General features: G+C 44.8%; 1 protein-coding gene and 1 long non-coding RNA gene across 6 annotated transcripts in view; both read left to right on the top strand.

Annotated features, from left to right (window-relative positions):
• The window catches only part of KIF1B (kinesin family member 1B), a 136,263-nt gene extending 126,738 nt beyond the window's left edge, over nucleotides 1–9,525 (top strand). For all 5 annotated transcript variants that reach the window (XM_072975418.1, XM_072975415.1, XM_072975416.1 and 2 more), the window contains 6 exons: nucleotides 916–987; nucleotides 2,007–2,128; nucleotides 3,595–3,744; nucleotides 4,089–4,281; nucleotides 4,486–4,604; nucleotides 5,152–9,525. In XM_072975418.1, the coding sequence (XP_072831519.1) occupies nucleotides 916–987; nucleotides 2,007–2,128; nucleotides 3,595–3,744; nucleotides 4,089–4,281; nucleotides 4,486–4,604; nucleotides 5,152–5,203 (708 nt within the window). In that variant the 3' untranslated portion in view covers nucleotides 5,204–9,525. The remainder of the gene's footprint in view (nucleotides 1–915; nucleotides 988–2,006; nucleotides 2,129–3,594; nucleotides 3,745–4,088; nucleotides 4,282–4,485; nucleotides 4,605–5,151) is intronic.
• A 2,363-nt stretch (nucleotides 9,526–11,888) lies between these two features.
• Nucleotides 11,889–16,117, top strand: LOC140700989 (uncharacterized). The gene is made up of 3 exons (XR_012079761.1): nucleotides 11,889–12,020; nucleotides 12,538–12,648; nucleotides 13,843–16,117. It is a non-coding gene; the product is annotated as an uncharacterized lncRNA (long non-coding RNA).
• The last annotated feature ends 1,751 nt before the right edge of the window (nucleotides 16,118–17,868 follow it).

The raw sequence follows: 17,868 nt of genomic DNA, 5'->3' as shown, positions 1-17,868 counted from the left end.
TACAGGCGAGTAGATGACAAGCTGATAATAGAGGTGTGGTCTAGAATGCTGTGGGAGTCCGAGGAGAGGCCTCCACAGGACAGCACTCTTGACCTGAACTTGGAGGGACGTGCAGGAGAGAGCCAGCCGTGTCCAGCACGATCAGTGTTGGGGAATTCATGCAGGAGAGGGACAGAGATGGGCCAGAGCCAGATCATGAGGAGTCTGTGTACTGGACTGAAGCGTTCAGTCCTGGGAGTGATGTGGAAGTATTTCAAATAGGTATTTGTGTTTTAGGGAGATTTTTCCAACAGCAGTAAAGAGGATGGATTTGTGGTGAAGCAATAGACTGGAGGCAGGAAGAGTTCTTTATTTCAGTAACCTCGACGAGAGACGGTAGTTCTTTAACTGTGGCAGGATGTGGGATGGAGAGGAATCGTGGAAGAGATGTTTGGAAGGTGGAACTGGCACCTTCATGCCCAGATATGGCAGGAGAGGGCCAGGCGGCTGCTGAAGGTGACTTCTGGGCACGTGGCGTCTGGGCAGCTGGCAGTGGAGTACAGAAACGAGGGATTTTGTGTTTGTTTTGTTTTAATAATCAAATGCCTTCTAGTTGATTCAGGAACTTATGTCCACCCAAAAATCTTTGTGTCTTTAGTACCAGGGTAAATTGAGGATGAAAAGGAAGTTATTGCATTCTGAAGCACTTCTAAACTGTGGTCGCGATAATTCACTTTTGTAGCCTCGAGAATGGCTTTTTATCCACTATTTTGTCGTCTTTATTAGGCATGTACCAGGCTTCCCTTGCTATATACTTGGATGATTTGAGCAGCATCTGAGCTTCACTCTGGGTCTTAGCGTGTTATTTTCCCATCCTGCTTTAATCCAGGGCTGTGTTTAACCATTAACTCTTACACTTCCCTTTTTTTTCCCTAGTGCCTGCAACTTCTCACCCACACTTTCAACCGAGAATTCAGCCAGGTGCACGGCAGCATCAGTGACTGTAAGGTGAGCAGCTCACGCTTCCTGTCCTCGGGTTATGCTGCTTTCTGGGGGCTTCAGACAGGCCTAGCCTTGTATTTGAGGTTGTAGGACGTATCTGATCTTGCATTTATTTAATTTGCAAACTCTGTTTGCAGAACTCTGACTTCTGAAGATAAAAGTATTCTTCTGTGTCTCTTAGAGTGATTATCAGATGGGAAACGTTTGGCTTTTCTCTGAATCCCTTGGAGAGCAGTATTCTGTAGGGAGGGATATATTGTTTTACATGAGAGGGCACAAGAAGTGCTGAGATTCTTAGTGGCATAGAATTTTGTTGCCTTTGGTAAAGAGTGAGGTGAGCACTTTAAAGAACTTCTGTATCATGCTTTCTGTTCTAATCGTCTTCACCTTTCTTGCTGTCCCCTAGACACTCCAAGCTCATTTCTGGGCTGTGAGCACTGGCTGTTCTTTTGCTTGGAATGATCTTCTTCCAGATATTCCCGTCATTGACTTCCTTATCTATTTCATTTTTCGGCTCAAATGTTGCCTCTCTGGGGCACACTTCCTTAACCACCCTACTGTCAAGCCAGCAGCTCTCTCAGACTTTTTAATCTCTTTCCTTCTTTATTTTTTGCTGGAACACTGATCCCTGCCTGACACTCCTTAAAGTGTGAATTGGTTTATTGTCTGCCTTCTCCACTTAGAATGTAAGCTCCGGGAGGCCAGGGCCTCTGCTGTATTCTTAGAACAGTGCCTGTTGTTCTGAGTGCTTGGCACGTGTAGATAGGGTCTTTTAATTAATGCAAGAGGCAGTAGCAATGTAAAATATAAATATATTGTATAAATATAAAGCTAGCCTTGCCTCTTTTGTAAACATCTTGATTCCTATTGTGACACTCAAGCCATCAAATATTTGTAAGACTTTTTCTTGAATGACCTGAAACAGAAGATTTGTGGAAGGGAGGTCACTGGCTGTCAAAGCTTGTTTCTTGCAGAGACAGTTTTGTTTATCTGAATCTCCCTTGCTGTGTCCTGTTTTCTTGCAGTTGTCTGACATCTCTCCGATCGGACGGGATCCCTCTGTGTCCAGTTTTAGCAGCGCTACCCTCACTCCCTCCTCCACCTGCCCCTCTCTGGTAGACGCTAGGAGCAACTCTTTGGATCAGAAGTAAGTACCCAGGTTTCACTGAGAGAAGAAGCTAATCTTTTATAAACCAAGGAAAATGCCAACCTTCCTCTAGCTCAGTGGTTCTCAGCTGAGGGCAGCACGGTCCCCCCAGCAGTGTTTGGAGATACGTGGGGGCCTTTTCTGGATATCACAGTGACTGGAGGATGCTGCTGACATCTTTTAACATCACACTTTACTTTCTGCATCATATCATAGATTCCTCTTCTTAATCCCTTCCTGCTTTGTTTACTCATCCATTCACAACCCTGATGTCTCCCCAGTTGCATCAGACACAGGAAGCCCCATTCTGGGAAAAATATTTTGTAAAAAATATTTTAATGACACAACAAAATACACAAGTAAGAATAATAGAGGCAAAGTCTAGATTCCATTGTAACCACTGCTTTGCACTGCACCACCAACCTCCCTTGCCTGTGTCCATTCACTCTCCTCACCTGTCAGAACCCATCTGGCTATCACCCAGCGGTCTGTCTTCCTCTACCAACACTGACACAGTGGGCCAGAGAAAAGAGCACAAACAGGTAATTTAATTAAATTTGGGGTGCCATCAACTCTAAGACATTATTTTATGTGCCACTAAGAAAGAAAAAGTACTGCCAACTAAAATGTGACATGCCATCAATTAGAAGATGCATTCCCAACTCAAGAAACAGTGAAGTATGAGAAAAATGGCTTTTGAGAATTGATGAAGTACATTTAAGAGTCTCATGCTCTACCAACTGAGCTAGCCGGGCGACTGAAGTACGTTTAATTCGACTAGGCTGCTCTACAAAGAGAACGGTACAGAGCGTAGGGATTCCTCCTCACACAGCAGTTCGGGCTGGTCCGGGTTGGCGCTGCAGCTGTGCTCACGCGGTCATTTAGGAGCCCAGGTTCCTCGCATTGCTGGCCTGCTCTGCCCGCTCCTCAGGCGGGTGGTCCTCACTCACACTTCAGAGGCATGTGCTTCAGAGGCAATGTGGGAGGCTTATTAATAGATCCTGGATGGCTGAACCCCATCCCGAGTTTCTGATTCTGTGGGTCTGGGTTGGAGCCTGAGAATTAGAATTTCTAACAAATTTTCAGGTGAAGTTGTTGCTGCTGCTCAGGGACCACACTCTGAGATCCACTGCCCTGGGTGTGGCCTTGGGACTAAGTAGAAACATGTGAGGGAATGGAGTTCGTATTCCAGACACTTCTGTTCATAGGGCTTCAGAATAGGAGGGCAGACTGAGTGACTTGGCAGTCATCGGTGATCAGCTTCCTTTTGTAACTTCCGAGGGATGACACCAGTTGAATTTGGAATTGCCTTTCTGACGCCAGCTTTGTCTTCTGCGCCGCGCTCTCTGAGACTGATGTGTGCACGGTGTTAGGGGAGAAGCGCAGTTCCTCTTGGTGAGGTGGTTGTGCACTGACCTTACTGAAGCTTGCGCTGCCCCTTTCTTCCTCACCTCTCTCTTTTCAAGGACTCCTGAAGCCAATTCCCGAGCCTCTAGTCCCTGCCCAGAATTTGAACAGTTTCAGATTGTCCCAACTGTGGAAACACCCTATTTGGCCCGAGCAGGAAAAAATGAATTTCTCAATCTTGTTCCAGATATTGAAGAAATCAGGCCAGGGTGAGTACCGTATTGACCAGGGATGCCGGCTATTACAAGGCAGATTAACAAGAGTTCACTTCCAGCTCTTCCGCGTGGGCTCTATGTTGCCACCTAATGCAGATGGAATCGGGTGAAAGAGCTGGTCTTGGTTTCTGCTCCGGGTGTACCATCGCCACCCCGGCACAGCATGCGGGGGGGGGGGGGGGCTTTGGGTCTTTCGCGACGTTACTTTGGCAGATCGGATTCTAGGCCAAATGGATCATTTGCTTGTTTTGTTCATCCTAGGGTCTTGGCCTTCACCCTCAGCTCATGATTACTTTATTGTTGTGAGAAACTAACCTCTCTTGTGCTGTGCTTTTTAGCTCAGTGGTCTCTAAGAAAGGATATCTGCATTTCAAGGAGCCACTCTCCAGCAACTGGGCTAAACATTTTGTCGTGGTCCGTCGCCCTTATGTCTTCATCTATAACAGTGACAAAGACCCAGTGGAGCGTGGCATCATTAACCTGTCCACAGCTCAGGTGGAATACAGTGAGGACCAGCAGGCCATGGTGAAGGTCAGTCCTGCCCCTGTTGCTTTTCATTGCCATACATGGTCTTCCTTTTTGTGTTCTGGACTCTGCTGTGTGGTGCAGAATCTCTTTTGTGTTTGCTGTTTCTGAACCTTTGGTCTAAAGTGCTGTGTGCCTTCTGAAGGTGGCAGGTGGTCCCCATTGTTCAGTATCCATAGTAGCTTTCTCTTCTTCCTGTGTTTCCCCCAGACACTGAACACCTTTGCTGTATGCACAAAGCACCGTGGGGTCCTTTTGCAGGCTCTCAATGACAAAGACATGAATGACTGGTTATATGCCTTCAACCCACTCCTTGCTGGCACAATTCGGTAAGACGTTGTTCCTGTCTTTCCTGCCTCTTCTTGGTTTTTGGTCCCAGGGACAGCAACGCACTTAGGAAGTCTTGTTCCAAGCAAGTTTAAAATAGAGGAGGGTCGGGAGGCCAAGTGTGCTTGTAAGGTGGCGATGAGGCCTCAGCTTCTCATACGGTGTCTCCTGGTGCCCCGAAGGGCCAAGGAGACTCTGATCAGTTTGCCCCCAATTTATCTCCTGCTTTGACTTTTTGTTCTTAAGGGGTCTGCTGCTGGTGGGACTGAAGAAAGGGAAGACTGCGAGCCTTCACGGTTTCCCAGTATTCAGCCCTGTGATCCAGCCTCAGATCCTGTTCGAGACTTGTGTCCCTGGGTCCCCAGGGTGAGGAGGACTGCAGGCTGCCCTGTTTGTCAGGAGCCTGGAGACCTGGGCCCACAGTACAGGATGGGAGGGCATTCAAGGAGGGAACCGCAGAGGAAGAAGACCTGTGAGGGCAAGACTGTCTGGACCCAGTTCTCTGATCCTGCCATCTGCCTAATTCTCTAATCCCTTTGTCACCCATAGGTCGAAACTCTCCCGCAGATGCCCGAGCCGAGCCAAGCCAAGTACTAATTGACTGCCGAGCGCCCTCATCGCCTTCGAGAGATAAAGGAAGTGTTACCTCTCATTTCTCTTTGTGATTTTTGACGGTGACTCTTGTGTGTGATCCTGTGGCTTAACTCCTTGTCCCTCTTGTCCAGCACTTTTTCTAGCGCTCCTGTTCCCCATCCCCGTTGCTCTGTACTCTTTTCTTTTTCCTGTGCTGAGAATCTCATTAGGAGCATGTGGCCTAACAAAAGGGAAAAACAAACAAAAACCAGAAACCCAGAGGAAATCCAGTGAATCTACAAATTACTTTTTGGTGTGTTTTGGCTTCTTTTGTATGATAGGTCCCCATTGCGACCACTCTGATGTCTGTACTGCTGTCTTTGGAGATCTCTGTCTGTTTTTTAAGACAACGTAATATTTATTTCTCTTTTCTATTTGTGACATAATTTTAATTTTTCTTGGGTAGCTTAGAGACTAAAGGAGGAGACATCTGGTCTTTTTAGAACCTAAGAGGAAAAAGAGTTAACCTTTCCCCCTTCTGTCTCTTTTTGCCATTGCTAATCCCTGCATTTTCCATTCAGGGAAAAGGTTGTAGTGAGTTTAGAAATGGGACAGGTTATGTTCTCTGAAACTGGGGCTTATTTAGAACATAGCCGTGTAATTTTCATTTAGTGGAAGAGAGGACTCTTTAGCAGGTGTGGGACAGTGGCTGCTGTTGACCCTGTAAGAAGGGAAGAGCCGAGGACACTGCCAGTGGATTTCAGAGGACCGTGGACTTGGCAGTGGGCTGTGGAGGTGGGCGGCCAGTGGGACACTTGTCGTTGTCACAGCAGGGCTCCTCTGACTCCACCGGGAGGGAGCCTCTCCTCTCAGTCTCTCAGTCCTGTTCTTGGCATGAGTAGTTGTGGTGGTACAGTTGGAATTAGTGCCGCGATGTCATACACAAGGAGGGCGTGTTTCAGTTTCTGGTGATGAATTTGACGGCCTCTGTTATCATCATAATTAGGATAATGCCGGGTAGTGACGTTACGATTGTTGTCACTCTGCTAATCAAAGACATGTAGCTCTTACGTATGAACTTGGAAGTCTCCGTCTAAATCCAGTGGTCATGTTCAATGACCCTTGTCAAATTGAAAATACTCTGAATGATGCTTGTCTCCCTATATTCATAAATAAGCAGACATGACGGGCATTGCTTCCTGGGTCCCAGGATTATAACTGGTGTCCTCCCATCACTAAAAAGAAAAGGACCCCTACCTGGGGGCTGAGAAGAGGGTCCACCTGAGCCCTGGCCCCAGGCCTAACTGCTTGCATCCTGCTCCTTGGTTGTCTCCGTCTGGAAAAAAGCCAGAGGAGAAGGGCGGCGGCTCACTGCTGACAGTCTCCTCCTCCGGCAGAGCAGGGTCTGCTCCCAGGGCCGTCTTGGAAGATGTCTTCCTCTTTCAGCTGCAAGGAGTTTACGGGAGGGATGTGGGGAAGACGGCCTCCCATTACTTCCGTCGCTTCGCCAGTTGACACAGGGTTATTCTATACTGTCCTTCACCTCCCTTGCCCACACCTCTGTCTGCCCGTCCCTCAGGCATTCAGAAAAGTATCTGCTTGCTCCCACACGGCTGAGACCTGGGGTCCTCAGCCGCCAGGTTGCTGACTCTCGGGCAGCGAAGGGGAAGGGCCTGTGCACTGTGCGGAATGGTGGCTGGGCAGGCTCGTATTCACCCAGCCCCTTGCTTCTGACTTCCTGGCTGGGCTCGCTCCCAGCTTCGTTCATCATAACTGCCTTGCAAAGAGGAGGAAACGTGAGTCGCAAAGAGCTTAACAAAAGAAAGGATAGAAATCAAAGGCTGTGACCTTGCCTAAAAAATGATCAATTATCAATTAAAACTCTACAGTAGATTTTTTTTTAACTTTCTTTCTCTCCTTAAAACATAGGTCACTAACTATAATGTTATTTGTTTCCTAAGTGGTATATGAGACTTTTAATGTAGTTAGAGGTTTCTTGTCTGATGGACACAATGTGCCCTTCGGGTGTATACTCAAATCCAGGGTCTGTCAGTGCTTAGAGACGGCTTCCTGGGCTGACATTAAATCTAATTTCAGGGACATGAAGATGAGATTTGAAGGTTACTTTCAGAATTAAATCATGGATGCTGCTGCTGTTACAAAGTCTGATCGGAGGATCCATGTCTGTGGCACCAGGAGGTGGAGACAGTGGTGGGAGAGTAACACCTGTGATACGCTGAGATGACTTCTGTTTTTCCTTCTAACTCAAACAAAACTGGCTTGGAAAGTCTTTGCTTTGGAGAGGGTGTCAGATACTAGCACAGGCCCAGCTGGACTGTTTGTAACATCCCCAGGTGAGAAGGCCTTGTGAGGAAGCAGGGGTCCTGGGCAAGTGGGCTTCCCACCACCTAGGGGCCTCAGCTGTGGCTGCAGGTACAGACAGCCTCTGTAGGTACTGCTTTCTCTGGGGGCCCAGTTTCAGATTGGAGCTGGAGCAGTTTCAGGATTGATGTTCCCTTTGTAGACAGGGCCGTCTCCACTTTGAAGCTCTGAGAATCTATGTTAGGAACTATTTATGAGGCTTTAGCTGAATCCATAATGGCAGAAAAGTTGAAATAACTCGAACCTTTAAGGAAACCACCTTTTGAGGTTTGTTTTGTTTTGTTTTAACCTAAAGCACTCATTTAAACAAGCCATAAAGGGCAAGAAAGAACACTCTTATGCCAGTTAAGGAGAAATGAGTGCCACGTAAAGGTAACAATCCCCTCCCCTCTTCCCCCATCATTCTGTGTCCTGCCAAAGCAAAACGTGGCCTCACAGCTGCCACCAAACCAGTGCTGACACCTTCCTTGTCGCTGCGCCACCCTGGGGGTCAGTCAGCTCTCAGGCCAGGCTGTGCAGGGCCAGCCAGCTCGAGCACACGCCAGGCGCACGGCCGGGGCTGCTGCTGGCGGCCGGGTGGACACCTGAATCCCGAAGCGTATTTGTAACATGGCGAAGGCGAGGGAATTATTTCTCCCAACTGAAAAACCGCTGCTTTTTTTCCCCTTCAGCTACATAGAACTCACATGACTACTCATATTTTTGATGGGATTTTTCAGCTCTTTTACAATGGAGGAGTAAATTGAATCATTGTGAAAGATCTTTTGGTATCTAAAAATAAAATGACTTCTCCTGGCACATATATCAAAGCAAAGACTTTGTTGCCTGCTGCTTGCTATCTGATTTACAGGGATATTTAATTTTGTAGGTATTTGTATATTTATACCGCTGTAATTAATTGCACATTGAACTGGAAAAGCAAGGATGACCTGGCGTGAGGCACCTATCGGTACTTGGCATCCCCTCGTCTGGGCTCCACTCGGTTCTCCAGGACAGTATCAGGGCTTGTTCGTTTCTTGTTTGACTTGGGTCCTTCGTTTTTCCTTTTGGTTCCCTTTTTAAAATGTGATTGTTAACCTGCTCTTTAAAAAGAAGAGACTAATTTTGCTGCTGCTCTCAGAAGGTTTGCTGAATGTATTTGAAGTAGGGCTCTAACTCGTGTGCACTGCAGCTGTCCACCGGCCAGTGAGGATCCACCCAGGTGTGCGGCCAGACCCTGACTGTGCGTAGCGGGAATGTATGATCTGTGCTTCCTTAGTAAACGGAAATACCAGCTGAGAGATTATCTGCTGCTGTTGTTCAAAAGGCCATTTATGAAACTGGTGTTTGAGCCCCATAAAATCTTAGGAAAGCCTCTGATCATTCAAAGGAAGAAATTAAAGTTGATACAGATTTCATGTTAAAAACTCAGCCACACGGCTTGTGCTCAGATGGAAAGTCCGAGCTGAGGTTGGTCTCTTGCCAAACCCTGGCTGTCACGTGTCGTTTTCATGTCTTCGAGTTAATTTTTTTCATGCCGCGTATTCTGGCACCAGTTCACCTGAGGAATCCATCAGCCTTCCCACAAACTGTCTTAGACTCTGTGGCTCTAAAGAAATTGTCTGTTGAGATTTCAGGTCTCTTGTCACCATCCTCGTGCACTACAGCAAAACCCGTGAAGCATAAGTGGCCTTTTTGAACCAAGACTTTGCAAACTGATCTCTCCCCAGTGAAGGAGTTGAGCACATTAGCAACAATGTACATTATTAATTTCATATTTTCATTTTCATGTTTTATTATGTAAATATTATCTGATGTTTGGAGCTTGAGTATACAGAATGTAAATATAGTTCTTGTATTTGTACTAATTCTGGTTCTTTGCTGTATAGCTTAGGTGTGCAATGCAGACATCATCTAACTGTGTATGGTAACCTGCATCACGGAACTGTTAGTGAACGAGGTAAAAACAATAAAGGTACAACCAGTGCATCAGAAGGCTCTTGATGTGCGTTTATTCTTGCACCCTCTGAAAGGCGTTTGCCCAGAGATTTTTCCTGACTTGCAGAGATACTGCTTTTCTGGGACAAATGTCACGATGCTGTGACCTACATGTTCTCTTTTGATAAGTCAGAACAGCAGCTATTGCATGACTAATGTGGTGCTGTTTCTTTGAAAGTGCTTTTCTCCCGAGTATGGAAGTGGCTGTTTTAGGTGGAAGGTTTGTGGAAGATCTGTGTTTTTTTTCTCCTGAAGCCTCTCTTTATATCCCTACCAATGATTCTGTAGTGGTGGTGGTGGCGTTTGGTGGCGGGTGGGGTGTGGGGAGGGTAATAGAGGGGTTGAAATTTTCCCTGTGTCAGTTTAACAGACACAGAGCAGAGTATGACCAGAGCAGAGCATATGAGCAGGGACCACTGTCCTGATGTTTGAGGAGAAATGTAAGCAGGGAGGGAGAAGCAACATTCATGCAGAAAACAGTGATTCGTGCCCGCGTGTCTGTGGGGTATGTGTCCACATGCCTGCGAGTCCGTGGGGTGTGTCTGGATGCTGGTGTTTCAGCAGTGAACAGAATGAGCCAGCACCCGCGGCCCTCCGGCCAGTGAGGGAAGACGCTTGTTACACAAATATGTAATGTTACACAGCAAAATAAAGCTGAATAAAAGATGAGAACGGACGGGAAGGAGGCATCTCCATAGATCGTGTGGTCAGGGAAGGCTTCTTGTGGAAGGTGACATTTGAGTGGACAGCTGAATGAAAGAACGGGTCAGCCACGCAGAACCCTGGGCAAAGAGGTCTGGAAGCAGAGACAGTGAATACTCAGGGCAGCAGTGTAGGTCCCAGATCAGCAAGGAGGCCGGTGTGGAGAAAGAATGTGGCCAGGGACCAGGTGGTGGTTAGGGCTTAGGTAACTGATTCCGTTAGAGTGAAACTGGAGCCAAGGGGAGACTTTGAGGAAATAAATCACATGATCTTATTTGTGTTTGTAAAAGACCATTCTGATTGTTGGTTGGAAAACAGCCTGCCTAGTGTGTGGAGATGGGGGACCAGTGGAGGGAGAGAGACAGAACAGGAAATGCTGCCCAGGCTCGGACTGAGGCGGGAGCAGTACATTTGGGAGAAACGGCCAGATTCAGGACGCGGTTTACTGTCAGCACTAATAGTGTGCTGCTGGGCTGCGTGCAGAGTCGGAGAGAAAGGAGAAAGGGAAGTCCCGGCAGGTGCCTGAGCACAGAGCAGGCACTGGATTTCCTAAAATGAAGAAGGCTGGGAGGAGGGCTCTTCCTGAATGAAGAATGTGGTTTGGGTCACGTTCACTCTGAGATACCCACCCGCACGTGTAGCCGATGGGGCAGTTGGATGTCCTAGTTGGACTCAGGAAGAGGCTGGGGACACATTTGGGAGTTGTCACAGAAGGTGACGATAAAGGCAAGAGGTGAATCTGGGGAGGGAGTGGCTGGTGGGAACCCAGACTTGTGCGGTGCAGGGCGGTCCCGGGGACAGGACGACCGGCAAAGACTGACAAAGTGGCCAGTGGAGAGAGAGTGGTGTTTGGCAACTGAGTTAAGGAAGTGTTTGAAGATGGAGGAAGTGATAACTGTCCAGTGCAGCTGACCGGTTAAAATAAGAACTGAGCAGTGACCACAGGCTTTGGCAACAGGGAGGTCAAGGAAGTTTGAAGGAGCCGGTGAATACCATCGGTTTTTCCCAGTTTCAGAGCCAACTGAGAAACAAAAGAATAAGGCAGATGGGAGGTCAAAATACCACATTTTTCACTGTTAACTGTGGGTAAATGGGTTTCCTAAAACTGAACCTTGGAATCAGATGGCCGGAGCAGTGCGGCTTGGACTTCAGTGTACACCAGACTCACCTGAGGTCATACCAAGTGCAGATTCCGGCTGAGTAGGCCTAGGGTGGGGCCTCAGGTCCTGCATAATAAAGCTTCTGCATGATGTCAGTGCAGCTGTCGTGGGGCCAACTCTCAGGAGCCGACGTACAGAGAGAGCTGAGATGTCCCTGATGTCAGCGAGGCCCTCAGAGAGTGGGCCGGGCTGGCCGTGCCGGGGGGCTTCTTCCAAACTCAGCCGGTGACGTGCTCTCCTGGTGCTGTGTGAGGGGCGGGCAGTGGCAGGTGTGTTCCCGGGATGGAGCTTACGTCATGTGCAGGAGGCATCGGGAGCGCATCTTCTCTAGCGGGTCATCAGCCAGGAGTGTTTATCATGAGCGGGGCCAAGGAAAGCCTAACCGGAGCAGGTGCTGGAGACGCAGAGGGACAGGCTGTTGAAAGGGTGAGTAATAGAGTGCAGGGGAGAAGGGAGGGGACGTGGGGTTAAGGAGCGGCTTTTATTTTAAAGGAAGGAGATAGTCCAGCATGTGTGTCTGCTGACGGGGATGAGCGACCTCAAAGGGAGAACCTGATGATGGGGCGAGACCAGAACGGAGACTTGGCCAGAGCGATCCCCTCCGGGTGGCCGGTGGGCTTGGAGGTAAGTCCTGGGTCCTAGGGGAGCAGCGCCGTTTATCTGCAGTACTAGTAGCCGACGTGTGTGTGCGCGCAGCTCCCAGACAGACAGCTAAGTGACAGAGCGGGCTTGGGATGGGGCCTCCTGGTCACTGTGTTCTCTCTGGGACTCGTCGGTCAACTCTAGTCCACATCTTCCTGAACTCTGCTGGATGTTTCAGTGAAACTATTTTTATAAAGCGGATTGTCCCCTACACCTTGGCCTCATCCAGGGTCACACAGGCGCCACGCTCTCACAAGGCTGACAGTACAGAGTGTCAGGAGGTCCCGTGGAGCTGTACATGTTTATTTAATGCATTACTTTTACATCTGACTTTTCTTGTTACTCCAGTTTTGGTCAGGTGGAGATTTATATATTCTCCCTTAGAAACGTATGTTCTCTGCACTGTCCTAAATTTTTATCTTTTGTGCGCACATCACATGCTTACACTTGAGAACGTAAGGTCTCCGGGTTTTTTCAAAATTGCTTTCTTTCTGCCTAGCCTGCCAACAAGCCATCTGACTTCAGTTGCAAGAATTATACAGCAAGTGAGTGGCAGAGCTGGGATTTTCAAATCTGCCCCAGCTAGTATGTTACTTCCACACTCTCCTATGTAAGTCAAACAAAGGATTCAGCCTTGGAAGGTTTGCACAGAAGGGCTGTTTTTGTAGAATTCCTGCCCAAGCTTTGATTTGGGATTTGGGGAATTAGGGCAAGGCAAAAAGTTATAATAAAGGTGAACAGTAATGTGAGTTGACTAAAGCTTTGTAAGCCAAACATTGGAGGATTTTCTAAAAACTAAAGGTCAGCATGAAGCCTCAGTCCCAGTGAGCCCTGACTCTACCCCATTCATCTCTGGGGAGACTTGCCTTTGTCCCAGCCCTGCTTTCCTGAGCCAGTTAGCTGTAGTTTTCCAACCATGCTGGGGAGCAGTATTTCTTGCAGGCTGTTACCGCCTTAACAAAGAAATGAGAAGACTGTGTAGCATGTGCTGTTAGTAATGGTTTGATGAGGTATTTAAACATGTTTGCCTCAAATGATTCTGTTCAGTGGAAGCTCGGGTGTGTCCAGATGTTTAGTCACATTGACTCAGCATGATTTCTCCCTTGCCAAACCTCAGACTAGAGCAGTCAATTTTCCTGTAGCAGAATCTGGTGGGAGGCTTTCCTTGTAACTGAGGCCACAGAAGAAGGAAATAATTGTAAAAAAAAAAAAAAAAAGTTATGAGAGGCACCAAGGCCCTCTCAGAGAAAGCCACTGTGTAAAATTCTACCTGTAAAATTTCTGCAAGTGCTGTTGATTCCCTGGAACTAGTCACTGAAAGTTAATTTCAATCTTGCTTTCTATTTAAAGTCAACTCAACATCTCTAACACTCGGATAAACCCAACTGCCATGTGAAAGTCTGTCTCTGCGAGTTTGCATGATTATGGCCTGCAGATCTGATTAAGCAAGGGCACTGGTCTCGGCCCCAGCAGATCTGGGTTAAAGTTCAGTTCTGCCACGAACTAGCTGAGAAAGTCAGCTTCCCTGAGCTGAGTTTCTTGGTCAAATTAGATAGTATTAATAATGGTATCTTGAAATTGTACAGCATCTGAAGTTTACAAAGAGCTTTCATAGACATAGCTCATTTTGATGTGAGGAGGGAGGTGGGACAGACAGGAGGCGGCGTCCCTGCAGTCACGGAGCCTGCAGACTGTCGTTAGCCCCGGAGAACGGATGGCCGGAGTTTGGGGAGGTTTCCATGTTTGTCCTTTTTGAAGTTTCTCCTGCATTTTCTGATTCTGGGTCTCTCTCATTTGCTACAAGGCTGAGGTGCCAAATCCAGTCTGGGAAAGAGGACGAAGATCTCCGGAATGATAAATACATAACTAAATATATACTTTATATTAAGTGCATATGAGTATATAGCCGAAGTGATACTTTGTATTTCTTCTCCTAATTAAAAAAAAAAATCTAAGATTGTTTGAACCAGTAATCATAACATGTATTATTGGGCTTCAAATATATATTGGTAAAATATACATGACAGTAATAGCAAAAAGGAAGAGCAAGAAGATGGAGTTATATTGTAGTAAAGTTTCTGTATGTACCAGAAGTTTTCAATATGAAGCTGAAGTACATTGTAATAAATTAAAGATGTATATTGTAATCCCTAAACAACCACTAAGAAAGTAACTCAAGATACAGTTTAAAAATCAAACCGAGAGAAAAAGAATCAACCTCAAGATTAAGATAGTACACACACATACACAAATTAACACAAAAGAGCAGTGAAAGGAGAACAGGGGAACAAGGAAGACATGAGACAGAACACATAGCAGAATGGCATCCACGTAGCCGGCCGTATCGACAATATACATTACACGTGAAAAGACTAAACATTCCCATCGAAATGCAGAGGTTGTCAAACTGGACGTTAAAAAGGAAAATCCAACTGTATGCTTTCCACAAGAGACCTTTTGATTCAAAGACACATAGTTTGAAAGTAAAAGGTTTTAAAATTTTTACAGTGTAAACAGTAATCACAAGAGAGTTGTAATGGCTATATTAACACCTGGCAAAACTGACCTTAAGACAAGAAATATTATTAGAAACAGAGAAATGTTTCATGATGATAAGGAGTCAGTCCAGCAGGAAATTATAACCACTATAATTGTGTATGCACCTAGCATCAGAGTTAATATACATGAGCAAAAACTTATAGAAGTGAAATGACAAACAGATAACTGAAAATTCATGATAAAAACAAATGAGGAATAGGAGAGAAATTCCTCAATCTTTTGAAAGGCATCTATGAAAAACCTAAAACTAGCATCGTACTTAGTAGTGAAGAACTGAATGCTTTCCCCCCAGGGTGGGGGGCAAGGCAAGTATGTCACCTCTCACTGCTTCAACCAGCACAGTACTTGAGGTTGTAGCCACTGCAATAGGTGAAGAAAATAAAAGGCATTCGGATTGGAAAGGGAGAAGTAAAATTGTGTTTATTCACAGATGACATGATTACAGATGGCAAAGTCTCTGGATAGAAGATCAACCTACAAAAATTAGTTGTGTTTCTCTGTATCACTAGTGAACAATCTGAAAATGGAACTAGGGAAATTCCATTCACAGTAACACCAAAGGTTGTATTTAGAATACAGCTAACAAAAGAAGAGCAAAGCCTATCTATACACTCAGTCTGTGAAACATTGCTGAAGCAAAGGAGATCTAGACCAATGGAGATGGCAGTGCTCCCCAAATAGTCTACAGATTCAGTGCACTCCCTGTAAAATCCCAGGTGCCTTTTGTGTGGACATTGACAAACTAACACTAAAATTTACATAGAAACAGGAAAGGACCTAAAATAGCCAAAACAATTTTGGAAGAGTATAAAGTTGAAGTAAAATGATTATAAATCAATAAAAAATGTTAAAAAAAAGAGTATAAAGTTGAAGAACTTAAATTACCTGATTTTAAAACTTACTATAAAGGAATCAAGAGAGTATGGTGTTATCATAAAACAAGTGGAAAAGAATGGAAAACCCAGAAACAAAAAACATTCACACTTGTGGTTGCTAGAGAGGGTGTGGAGAAAACGGAACCCTCCTACACTGTTGGTGGGAATGTAATTTGGTGCAGCCACTACAGAGGACAGTATGGAAGTTCCCTGAAAAAACTAAAAATAGACTTACCATATGATCCAGCAATCCCACTCCTGGGCATGCATCTGGAGGGAACTCTAATTCAAAAAGGTACATGTACCCCAATGTTCATAGCAGTAGTATTTACAGTAGCTAAGACTTGGAAGCAACCTAAATGTCCATTGACAGATGACTGGATAAAGAAGATGTGGTATATATACAATGGAATACTACTCAGCCATAAAAAAGAATAAAATAATGCCATTTACGGCAACATGGATGGACCTAGTGATTATCATACTAATTGAAGTTAAGTCAGAAAGAAAAAGACATACCTTATGCTATCACTTATATGTGGAATCTAAAAAAAATTGACACAAATGAACTTACAAAACAAAAGCAGACTCACAGACATAGAAAACAAACTTACGGTTATCAGGGTAGGAGGAGGGATAAATGGAACTGCGATTTGCAGATACTAGCTACTACATGTAAAATAGATAAAGTCCTACTGTATAGCACAGGGAACTGTATTCAATATCTTGTAGTAACCTATGATAAAAAAAGAATATATATATTAAAAAATTCACATTTGTGGTCAACTGATTTTTGACAAAGGTGCCAAGGCAATTCAATGGGATCTGTTCAGCAAATATTGAATAATTGGATATCCATATCCAAAAATATGGACTTGGACCCTTAACTCACAGGTTACACAAAAATTAACTCAAAATGAATCATACTACATGTAAGAGCTAAAACTATAGAACTTCTGGAAGAAAACATCGGAGAAAATCTTTGTGACCTTGGGTTAGGCACAGATTATTTAAAGATATGTCACTAAAAAATAAATTGGACTTTACCAAAATTTAAAACTTTTATTCTTCAGAAGAAGCTATTGAGAAAATGAAAAGACAAGCCACAAAACTGGGAGAAAGCATTTGTAAATCAAATATCTGATAAAGAACTTGTATTTAGAATACATAAAGAACTTTTAAAACTCAGTATTCAAGCAAACTATGCTTTTAAGAAAAGAAAAAGAAAAAACAGGAAAAAAGTAGGCTGCTCTTAGTGAATGGCTTCCAAAGAATAAAATATAGAAACGGGGGAAAAATGACTTTATAGTGAAGTCACTTGACAAACACTACGTTAGCCAGATGATCAAAGTTAGTACCATTGGTGTTGATAACATGTACCTGTAATACGATGTCATGAGAATGGTACTTTACCTCTGTGGTATTCTTCTACAAAATCTATAACCATAAGAAAAAACATCAGACAAATTCAAATTAAGGACATTCTATAAATACCTGACCAGTATTCCTCAAAACCATCAAAGTCATGAAAAAATAAGACTAAGAAACTGTCATAGACCAGAGAAAACTAAGGAGACATGGTGACATATTGTGGTGTCCTGGATAGGAGCAGAACAGAAAAGGGGAAAACTGGTACTTCTAATAAAGTCTGGAGTATAATAGTATTATACCCATGTTGATGTCTTAGTTCTGACAAATACACCCTGGTAATGTTAAGATGGTCACAATAGTAGAAACTAGGTGAGGGCTACAAGGGAACTTCCTGAACTTCCTTTGCAACTCTTCTATAAACATAAATCTATTCTAATATTTATTTTAAACAAACGAGCTAAAGATTTGAATGGACATTTAACCAATATGTGAATAGCTAATAAGCACTGGAAAATGTGCTCGACATTATTTGCCATTAGGGAAATGCAAATTAAAACCACAGTGAGATACTACTGCACACCCACCAGGATGGCAGTAATCACAAAGACAGTATCAGGTGTTAGCGAGGATGTGGAGACACTGGAACCCTCGTGCACTGCTGGTGGGAAATGGCACAACCAGTTCAAAAATAATTCAGCAGTTCTTAAAAACTCAAACATACGCTTAACTATATCACCCAGCAATTTCACTCCCAAGTATCTACCCAAGAGAATGAAAACGTATGCCCACACAATGATTTGTGCATGAATTTTCAAAATAGAATTATTTATTCTTTATTGCCCAGCCTAGAACAATTTGTGTATCCATCAGCAGATAAATGCATTAACAAGTTATGCACAATGAAGTATGAGTCAGCAATAAAAAGGAATGTACTGCTCACAAATACAGTGATATGGATAAGCCTCAAAAACATTCCACTAAGGGAAAGAAGCCAGACAAAAACTACATACCATTCCATTTACTTC

The sequence above is a fragment of the Vicugna pacos genome, chromosome 13 (genome assembly GCF_048564905.1).
Source record: "Vicugna pacos chromosome 13, VicPac4, whole genome shotgun sequence".
Lineage (NCBI taxonomy): Eukaryota > Metazoa > Chordata > Mammalia > Artiodactyla > Camelidae > Vicugna > Vicugna pacos.
This window is presented reverse-complemented; position numbering and strand designations above follow the sequence as displayed.